An 11,445-nucleotide genomic window follows, 5' to 3' on the forward strand; every position below is an offset into this window, starting at 1 on the left:
TCTACTTTTGTTGAAATTTGCATTTTCCCCATTCTCTAAATCTTTCTGGGCCTCGAGCTTCTTTTCCAAACATTGTAAAAACATACGGCTTTAAGATCAACCGGAAGCAGTTCAGCGCAAACACGCGGAATCAGTTATATCTGATAATATATGTGACGAAACTGTTTTTATGGCAGTATATATTTTTTTTTTTTAGAAAAAAAAATAATGCCACCAATAATCACATTTAATGACATTTAATGCTAATTAAGGCCTTTATTAAAACATTTTCATTCAATGACTTTTAATGCCCCGCGGAAACCCTGTATAAAATGTGTCACATAGTGAGCAGAGTCCTGAACCTTCACGACGTTCTGCTGACTCCAGTTCACTGCAGCCAGTATTTAGAGCATGGGTTAAAGCAAAAATAATCGGTTTGACTGAAATTTTTTTCTAGTCAGCTCATATATTTCCGGGCCGTGGACATCATACCACATCAGTTACCTCACTTGCTTATTGTGCAAAGTCAACATTAACCAAATCTGGTACTTTTAAAATATCCACTGACAATTCCTGTATCTCCCCATCTTTCAGATTCAGAGCTTTGCCGTCATCCTGGACATCCTCTCCATCACTTTCCACATCCATATCATCACCTGGTTAACTTTCATCTCTGCAGCATCAAGTTCCTCCTTCACACTTTTGCCAAACTAGTTCACAGTCCACTCACCCCTTGACTTTACAGTTTCAGCTGCTTTCCCTCCTTGTCCTCCAGAAAACCTCCATAAACTGCAGCTAGTACAAAGACAGCAGCTTCATCATTACATCATCTACTTTACACCTGAACATTAACTCCACTGGCTCCCTGTCACATTCAGTATAAATTAATCCTATGATCATACAAGGACAACCATAACCATGGACTATTCAAGACACATAACCAACACTATGATGAGGTCATACATTTTAGTTTAACACAGATCGCTCATTACAATAATCAGTCTCTGCTTTGCCCGTTATTGCACAACAATTAATTATCACAACTCATGAGTTTATAAAAAGGCATTATTTAGCTTTTTTGAAGTGTAATAAAACTGTTAAACCTTAGCCCAGTGACTGGAGACCTGTCCAGGATGGACGAGCCCCCGCCCCCCACGACCCTGTGTGACGTCGAGCTGCGTTTCCCCATCAGATACGGCTTGATGTCACAACTGTAGGGAAAAGCCGGTATAGAAAATCCATGAAGGATGGGATGTTACATTTTTAAAAAGTTAAATAAAATTGCTCAAGGCTTATCAGAAAAAAACATAACTTGCTTTTAAATATGAACATTTTTAATTAGCAAAATGTTATTAATGTATTTCGTAAAGTTAAATATTGTTGAAGGTAATCTTGCCTGCAGTACTGTCTGTCTGGCAGGTGTAAAATGAGTCCATAGATCCACAGACAGGAGGCTTTTTCAGCTGTTTCTAGTACGACTTGCTTCTACAGTGAAGCTTCACATCACGCTCCACTCTGTGTAAAAATAAAAAATAATTTAATAAAACCTCTCTGAGAATCACCTCTGGCCTCACCCAGTTAGAACCCGCTCTCCAGTCCATGTTGTAGCTGCAGTTTATTTTTTTGCTGTAGTTTTCTTAATAATCAAAATCCTTGTCATTTTATTAAGAGTGTCCTGGTGCGCAGCGGCTCATTAGATGGACGCTGCTGTATATTGACTGATAGCAGCTCTGCCTTCTTTGGTTCAGAAAAGCGCAAGTGAAATTATTTATTTTTCTACTTTTTCCTAAACGGACCCAGTCGAATGCAGGAAATTGTTTTATATTCCGCGTCATGCTAAATTAGCCTGAGCTAATGCTTTACTCTTCGAGTTTTAAATAAAACATAACAGCAAATAATGAGGAGGTCCCTGGTTGGTCGCTGCGTTTATCAGCCAAATTGCTGGAAGCCAGGCAATAAATGCTGAATGGTGACATGGCCACAGGTGGAAATAATTCATTAATTAACTGCAGGCGCAGCGACAGCCCCCTTACCGATGGAAGTTGTTGTCATATGGTCAATCGGCTCCACTTCCTGACTTGCTGGTTTGCATAAACCCAAAGAAAACCTTTGACCACCGCTACTTTCATTCATGCATCTGTGGCCAGTTTGAGATGTTCTTCCAAAAGTTATAGTGATGAATGATGAACACAGATGAAGCTCAGTCTGGCAATGTCCGCTTCACAAAGACCGGCCTTACTCTCTTTCTGATTGGCTAATGTCCCAGCTCTGCCAGGTTTCATTGGTTGAGAGAAGCTTCAGTTTAAAACCTTGAATAAAAAGTGTAGACGGAACAATTTGTGCTAATTTTCCAAATGACGGAAATCCGTTGCAGCGACGGAGAACTTTAACCCCTGATATATATATATATATATATATATATATATATATATATATATATATATATATATATATATATATATACCCTCAGTCACATCTGTCAGAAATCAGGGTGCTTAAAATCGAAATTATGAATTAAGTTAGTCTATCATTTAATTCAATCAATTGATCAATCAATTGGTCTCATGTAGCCCCTAAAAGGGTGACGTTTTCAGTCAGCTAATTTATCTGGAAATCAGTTGAGAATTCCCTGGATTCAGAGTGTCTGAAAACATAAAGTACATTTTCCTGAATTGACGTGTATTCTGTCTGACCGCAGCTTGGTCTGACCTAAGATGGCCGCTCTGTCGGCACGCCTCTCACCCGACGACGGGGCGTCTACGTAAATTATGTCTATGGTCAACACAACGAAGTAATTGAGCCAGACATGTTCACAAGTCATTTTTTGCAAGTCCAAGTCAAGTCTCAAGTTTTGAGTAGGCCTGTCGCAATAATCAATTAATCGCACAATAAATTCTAATCACATGATTAATTAAAATAAGGGCAATCATTTGCGTAAGCATGCTTGCTTGTTTTCCCTTGTGTTTACATCTCCGTCACTGAGAGGAGCAAAAAGGTCACTGTTATATATATATATATGGAATGATCATTATTTTGAACTGGTAAATGAAAAATACAATTAAAAAAAAGCACACATGCAAAAAAAATTCCAGATAAATTTTTTATCTTTATTTTTTTTCCTTTCAAAAACAACTATTTTCTTACAGTATTTAACTGACATTTGTGGTTACAACTTTTTCTTGTTTTAGCAGTAAATGTCTGCTCTTTTATTTTTAAGTGAAAGTGAGGGCTGTGCAAAAAAAAAAACATTCACAATCCTGCCCTTTTATAAATACATATGAGGTTAGCAAATACAAGAAATAAAGAAAACCCTAAATAAATAACAGGAAAATAACAATTCTTTCATAAAAGAAACGTTATTGCAGCAATAACTTTTTTGTAACTTAATGCCCTGGAACAGACAGAACCTAATTAAATGTTTAGGTGTCTTTCAGCGAACCAACACGGGGAAAAATTTTAGAAAACGGATGTATTACACTTTAAAAACATTAAAACTGACAGGATACTTGCGCTTAGTCTGGCTCGGTGAGGGCGCATTATAAGGCCTCCATGACTGAACACCCTCTCCACTGGTGCACTGGTGGCAGGAAATAGCAAGTGCCCTCATAGCCACAGGATAAAGTCTTGGGAAAACAGTTGCATACCTGTTCCAGAAGTCTAAACAGTCCACTCCATCTTCTTCAGAAGTCACCTGGATGTAGCGATAAATCTGAGTCTTAACAGAAGACCCATGGTCAGCAGTCTTTTTTGGTGCCTTTCTTTCGGTAGCCATAGAAAAGACGTGGAGTCTTTGCAGGTGGTTCATCATCTTTATCATCATCCTCACTGCTGCTGTCAGGGACTTTCATAGCTTCTGCCAAGACTAGGTCTGCGTCACACACAAAAAAAAAGTAAAACAAGGACTAATTACTATAACAGGATCATAATTTATATACAAGTGAACCTGGGTATGATTTTTTTTTTAAACTAATGCATTGTTGTGCAATTGAAAAAAATATGTTTTACTTCTCACCTATCAACTTCTCCTTCACTTCCTTCTTGATATAGTAGCCAGTTTAACACTGCGCTAATTTAGTGTTGATCCGTTGCTGCTTTGCTATGACGCGCTAAGCGGCTAACGTTATACCTGTTGTTCGCTTGTCAAATGAATTCCAGCGATCTTCTTTGTGTCCAAAAAACTGTTTCAGGCAGATGAACCATTATGAAGGTATCCATTTATTCCATCGTGGCAACATTGGTTCACAATGACTCCGCCACAGCGGTCAAAAACCTGTATGCCCTTCCGGGTTCAACACCTGTCTGCTACCTGTCACCTGTCGGTTCTTATACAGCCCCATCTAGTGACCAAAAGCAAAAAATACACAGATTTAGCTCCAATACTTGACTTCCTCTGGTGCACCAACATCTTGTTCCAGCCAAAAGAGGCAGAATGATGGATCAAGGAATGCAGACATCATATAAATGTTATCTCCAAATGGAAGCTGAGCATGGGGCATCTAATCTGACGTTCACAAACATGCCCTTAAAACGATGATGAAGTGATGTTTGCAGCGCTTTAATGGGACCAGTCAGATGACGAGTTGTCTTCAGCATGTTAGTGAGGTGATTGTTGAGCGACAGTACACAGGGGAGAGCTGCACTGACCGTCACTACTTTCTCCCCTTGTGTAAGGTCTGTTGCTTGGAGAAAAGGGGCCAGAATTTCTACAAGTTCTTTAAGCTGGCTCCACTCTCGAGCTGAAAGGCACAGCCCTTTATGTCCCTGAGTTTCCAGGAGATCATTTAGGCTTTGGGGATCCAAATCAGTGACTGCTTCTACAAGGCGAAGAGTTGAGTTCCATCTTGTTGATACAGCAGATGGGATGCTGTGACTGGCTCCATATTGAGCCTTAAATGCTTCCTTCATGCTGCATGTAGAATGCAGCAAACTGCAGAGTTTTGTCAATTTTGCCATTGCACTGTTTCAAATTTTTTGTCTCTTTCAATCCATCTCGAACAAGTTGCAAGGTATGTGCAAAGCACCGTAGGCGCTGTTGCCGGCAACTGCTCCAGATGGATGCTACATCATCCTGTAATTCCTCACTTGTTTCCTGCCATAAGTTACCATTTTCCAGATCATCGTCACCATCTTCCTTATCGGTCACAGTTGAGGGGAAACAAACCGTGAAAGCTTTCTTCATATTTGCAGCATTATCAGAGATTATGTAGTCCAATTTGTGTTTTATGTTAAAGTTGTCACATATCTCTTCAAACTTTTCACATCGCTCACAACTTAAGAGGACCGACTGGAGTCTTGGACCGTTTTTCTCATATTCCATGAAATGGGATGTTACACCTAAAAAGCCACGCATGGTCCTGTCTGTCCAGATATCCACAGTCACAGAAACAGTGTCTGTCTTCTCTAACTTGGATTTAATCTTGACCACCTTTTCTGCAGCAAGCTCACTTGGACGCTCGGTTACTGTGCTGCGACTTGGCGGGCAGTATTTCTCCTCTACCAGTGCCATAAAGTTTTTAAAGCTGGGCTTGTCGATCAAAGACAAGGGGAGGTTGCATGAAATAATAAGGTCCTGTATTATTGCTTCAGTAATAGCATTATGTATGGGAGGTCCCTGGCTGTACACCTGCACTCATTTTGTCAGAAAGGACTCCATTCTGCTCTGTCCCTTTCCACTTGCCAGTTTTTTTTTTTGCTTTACTGAATTCAGAGAACCTGTAGATGAACATGGATATTTATTTAGATTAGTACCTAGCCATCTCCAATATCATAGTTTTTAAAGTGTACCAAATATATAGTGGATCCAATAATTAGTAAGATACAAATAGCTTAAAAATACTGCATTTAAACACTTCAAATCTTCTCTCTGAGGGCAGGGAAGGGCCAAAACATTAAAGTATAAAAAAGAGCTGATTTTAACTTAGTTTGATACCTATGTAATGTAATAAACTAATGTCTGCACTCCTGAGGACTCGAGCTTAGCTTGTTTGTTGCACAGATGCTAACCCATGACACAGTGACTAACCTTTCCGGGTGGGTTTTCAGGTGGCGAATAAAATTAGATGTGGTGGACCCAGCATCATGTATTTTTTTTTCTACAGAAGCTGCAGTCTGCTGCTCTTTTATTCCCTTCTTGTGTAAAGTTTTTGTAGCCAAAGGTTATTATGAACGGTGGGACCGAAACAGGGGTGCTAATCGTCGTCTCCATATCTGTATGGGTTGCACGCGCGCGCATGTGTCGTGTTGCGTCAGTGACGTCAGTGCTACTTGACTGTTTGACAGCCGCCCCTCTGCCGTTTTTTCTACCTCTGCTGTGTGCCGGTAAGAAAAGAAGCGAGCGGCGATCAGTCAAGTCAGTTAAACAAAAAACACTTAAAAATAAAATATTGTTAACTAGTCGGAAATCGCGAGTCTAAGTCGAGTCTGAAGTCATTAAATATGCGACTTAAGTGCGACTCGAGTACGAGTCACAAACTCGAGTCCCCATCTCTGAATTGAGCTATTTATTTATTTATTTCATTATTTAGTTGTTGTTTAAACTAGTCTTAGATACAGTAACAGAAGTTAAAACACTCACTTTTACATCCGAGGTCCCAGGCTGACCGCAGCTAAATGGCGCAGTCACTTTCAGACGAGAACTGTGGTGTTTAATATCGCGAGACCGCGTTTAGGGGCGAGCTTGCACCCATATATGACCGGAGCCACTGGACAGTGGATCGTAGGTATGACATCATAAAGTCCCTGTGACATCATTGATGGGGTCACAGCGATTTAGAATTAGAATGTCATGATTCTAATATTCTAGCTTCAGAAGGGCTACTAACACTTGTTTGAGTGCAACAATCAGTAATCCAGGTTGGAAAACCGAACCTACATTTCACTTGCCATGGAGCAAAGCAGAATTGATGGTTTGTACAAAATTCGAGTGGATAAGATTTACATCAGAGCTTATCTTGAAAAGGAAATTCCACAGAATACAGAGCTGGACATAGAAGAATTAGAGCAAGCAAAACTACTGGAAAACATGATTCAAAATGAGCCTCAAGCTATAAAGTTTGAAAAGGAAAACGCCTGTAGGCAAAAGTTAAATAAGACTCAAGCTGACAGCTATCTTGAACAGGCAGAGATGAAAACTGAGAAAGGGGAGAGTAAAGAACAGCATATGGGGGCATCGTACAAAAGATTTCATTTTGAAAAATCTGAAAAGCAAAGAGTTACAGAATACCACCTGACAGAAGAGCGGTTGGACAAGGGACAAAATGAGCAGGATTCTACTCAGGACGATAGAAATTGTTTTTTTCTCAAGCCATCAACAACTTCCAAAGATCGTAAACATTTTGCTACTAGACAAAAAAGGACAGAGATAGTGTCTGATCAAATTGCTGAAATAAAAAGAAGCAACACTGAGAAACAAAAAGAGGATTCTACTCAAAATGACGATGGAAATTGTTTTTTTCTCAAGCCATCAACAACTTCCAAAGATCGTAAACATTTTGCTATTAGACAAAAAAGGACAGAGATAGTGTCTGATCAAATTGCTGAAATAAAAAGAAGAGATGCTGAGAAACAAAGAAACCAGGATTCTACTCAGGACGATGGAAATTGTTTTTTTCTCAAGCCATCAACAACTTCCAAAGATCGGAAACATTTTGCTACCAGACAAAAAAGGACAGAGATAGTGTCTGATCAAATTGCTGAAATAAAAAGAAGCGATGCTGAGAAACAAAAAGAGCAGGATTCTACTCAGGACGATGGAAATTGTTTTTTTCTCAAGCCATCAACAACTTCCAAAGATCGGAAACATTTTGCTACCAGAAAAAAAAGGACAGAGATAGTGTCTGATCAAATTGCTGAAATAAAAAGAAGCGATGCTGAGAAACAAAAAGAGCAGGATTCTACTCAGGATGATGGAAATTGTTTTTTTCTCAAGCCATCAACAACTTCCAAAGATCGGAAACATTTTGCTACTAGACAAAAAAGGACAGAGATAGTGTCTGATCAAATTGCTGAAATAAAAAGAAGCGATGCTGAGAAACAAAAAGAGCAGGATTCTACTCAGGATGATGGAAATTGTTTTTTTCTCAAGCCATCAACAACTTCCAAAGATCGGAAACATTTTGCTACTAGACAAAAAAGGACAGAGATAGTGTCTGATCAAATTGCTGAAATAAAAAGAAGCGATGCTGAGAAACAAAAAGAGCAGGATTCTACTCAGGATGATGGAAATTGTTTTTTTCTCAAGCCATCAACAACTTCCAAAGATCGGAAACATTTTGCTACTAGACAAAAAAGGACAGAGATAGTGTCTGATCAAATTGCTGAAATAAAAAGAAGAGATGCTGAGAAACAAAAAGAGCAGGATTCTACTCAGGACGATGAAAATTGTTTTTTTCTCAAGCCATCAACAACTTCCAAAGATCGGAAACATTTTGCTACCAGACAAAAAAGGACAGAGATAGTGTCTGATCAAATTGCTGAAATAAAAAGAAGCGATGCTGAGAAACAAAAAGAGCAGGATTCTACTCAGGATGATGGAAATTGTTTTTTTCTCAAGCCATCAACAACTTCCAAAGATCGTAAACATTTTGCTACTAGACAAAAAAGGACAGAGATAGTGTCTGATCAAATTGCTGAAATAAAAAGAAGCGATGCTGAGAAACAAAAAGAGCAGGATTCTACTCAGGACGATGAAAATAGTCTTTTTCTCAAGCCATCAACAACTTCCAAAGATCGTAAACATTTTGCTACCAGAAAAAAAAGGACAGAGATAGTGTCTGATCAAATTGCTGAAATAAAAAGACGCGATGCTGAGAAACAAAAAGAGCAGGATTCTACTCAAAATGACGATGGAAATTGTTTTTTTCTCAAGCCATCAACAACTTCCAAAGATCGTAAACATTTTGCTACTAGACAAAAAAGGACAGAGATAGTGTCTGATCAAATTGCTGAAATAAAACGACGCAACGCTGAGAGAGAAGAAAAGTCCTTAGAGTTTGTTAAGAGTAAAGGCACAGAAAGACAACAGGAAAAACAAAGGGCAAGTAATTACTGCATAAATGAGTACTCTGAGCAAAATAAGATAGAAATCATTACAAAAAGAGAAACTGAAGAAAATCAAGCAATGGCAGGAGAAAGACAGGTTTGCAATGCGCATTTCATAATGGAAAAGATCAAGGAAGATTACAAATACCTGGGCATGACATTTTGCCCTGACAAAGAGAACCGTCACGTTCTCCAGTCCCAGTTTTTAAAGTCTGGATTAAAAGACCAAACTCTGGACTCAGAGGATCTTGCCGAGGAGACTTGGAATAGCAATGTTGATTCGCATGATTTCACCAAACTGTTCATCTCAGTGACAGAAGCCCAAGTGGGACACCCCAGTTCACCAACTAGGTTACCTACAAATGTTCAAACAACAAATTCGCCTTGTTCATCTGTTTCAGAAATCAGTGCCCAAGGGAGAGTCCCCAAACCTCCAAGTGGTAAACCTACATATGTCAATTCCAGAAAGTCTTCTCATCGAATAATTCTAGAGACAGATGCCAAAGTAACAGCCCCCAAACCTCAAAAACTAAAACCTATAATCATCCATAGCAAGAACTCCTCTTATCCATTCACTTCAGATAAAGATGCCCAAATGGGGCCACCAAAACTTCCCAGCATTAAACGTAGAAATGACGAAGGCAGAAACTCCTATCTTCGATATAATTCACCAAGAGATACCCAGGAGAGAAGCACAGAACTTCCAGCCATTACAATAAAGGAAGACCAAAATGTCCTTTCTCACCCTGTCAAACCCCGATACCTTGTCCTCCCTCCTATTATTAATAAGGTTAACATAATTTTTCCAGCCAGTTCTGCTAAAAACTAAAAATTATTATTTTGTTTTTTTCCTAATTCAAATTAAAGAAACACAATAATAGACCAATATAAAAGCTAGCATGCACAGGTTCACCCTGTGTATGGGCGGGTTCTCTCTGGGTGCTCCAGCTTCCCCGCAGTTCTCTCATCTCAGCTCAAATTAGCAACACAATTTGAATTAAAGAAACACAATAATATCAGTAGGCCAATATAAAAGCTAGCATGCACAGGTCCACCCTGTGTATGGGCGGGTTCTCTCTGGGTGCTCCAGCTTCCCCGCAGTTCTCTCATCTCAGCTCAAATTAGCAACACAATTTGAATTAAAGAAACACAATAATATCAGTCGGCCAATATAAATAATACATTAGACACTATTAGTGTCTCCAATGAAGACACTAATGATGTTATTATCACCATTAACTATTACATTTTTCTTGAACACGTAAAATAGTCCTGGCTCATTAGCTGTGTTTTTGGTGTTTTCCTGTCTATCGGATAAATCAATGTTATTTGCGTATTTCTTTCTACTTTATTTTATTTAATTTTTTTTAAAGTAAACAGAACAGGTAACGCACCTGTTTCAGTCCAGGAAGAAAGTGTTTTCTCACCAAATAGAAAAAAGTGTACATTTACGTGAATTCAGCGATACATGAAACAATGATGTAGACAGAAACAAAAGAATAAAAACAAAATACAACCAACCAAAACAAATGGTGTATAAAAAGTTAATGACCTTTCAAGCAATGCATGTTTTATATAGCAGTGCGATGATAGATGATTTAATTTTTATAAGAATCTGTGCATGCAATTGATTTAAGACATTTAGTGTTGGTTTCAGACTAATAATTTGGTCAGCATTAGTGTGGAAATTTCACTTAAAATGTGAAAATTGTATAGATTTGTCTCACAGTGATGGCTTCTAACAGTGCATTTCTGTTCATTTTGATGTTGTGGCTAAAAGTTAAAGAAACTCTGCTACTGAGTTTTGGATAAGTATTTAAAAATAATATTTTTTAAATGCAGAGACATCATGTTGGGGCTGCACAGTGGTGCCGTGGGTAGCGCTGTTGCCTTGCAGCAAGAAGATTCTGGGTTCAAATCCAACCCTGGGTCCTTATGTATGGAGTTCGCATGTTCTCCCTGTGCATGTGTGGGTTCTCTCCGGGTACTCCGGCTTCCTCCCACAGTCCAAAAACATGACTGTTAGGTTAACTGGCTTCTCTAAATTGTCCTTAGGTGTGAGTGTGTGCGTGGATGGTTGTCTGTTCTGTTTGTCCATGCAATGCTGCAGAGCCGTGTTAACCAACACAGCCCCACAGCATCCAGAGCCTTAAGGTACTCAGGGCGAATCTCATCCACCCCTGGGGCCTTGCCACCAAGGAGCTTTTTAACAACCTCAGCACCAGAGATGGGAGAACCTGACCCAGAGTCCTCAGGACTTGAAAATAGGTATAAAACTGATTCTTATGAGTTTACTTATCAAAATATATGCTCCTGTATTCCAATTCTAATGGCTTGTGTTTAGTATCTCTTGTTGTTTCTTTAGAAGCTCCTCCCCCCATTTATCCTGTTCGTCTGACCACTGACACTTGCCAAGACGAAGACAAA

The 11,445-nt window shown here is 39.1% G+C and overlaps 1 protein-coding gene across 1 annotated transcript; it reads left to right on the forward strand.

Moving 5' to 3' along the window:
- Positions 1 to 6,742: 6,742 nt before the first annotated feature.
- Positions 6,743 to 10,032, forward strand: LOC118562146 (calponin homology domain-containing protein DDB_G0272472-like). The gene is made up of 2 exons (XM_036134404.1): positions 6,743 to 7,457; positions 7,614 to 10,032. Exons 1-2 carry the CDS (start codon positions 6,863 to 6,865, stop codon positions 9,845 to 9,847), a joined length of 2,829 nt encoding a protein of 942 aa, XP_035990297.1. The 5' UTR covers positions 6,743 to 6,862; the 3' UTR covers positions 9,848 to 10,032.
- The last annotated feature ends 1,413 nt before the right edge of the window (positions 10,033 to 11,445 follow it).

The sequence above is a fragment of the Fundulus heteroclitus genome, unplaced genomic scaffold (assembly GCF_011125445.2).
Source record: "Fundulus heteroclitus isolate FHET01 unplaced genomic scaffold, MU-UCD_Fhet_4.1 scaffold_81, whole genome shotgun sequence".
In the NCBI taxonomy this organism is placed as follows: domain Eukaryota; kingdom Metazoa; phylum Chordata; class Actinopteri; order Cyprinodontiformes; family Fundulidae; genus Fundulus; species Fundulus heteroclitus.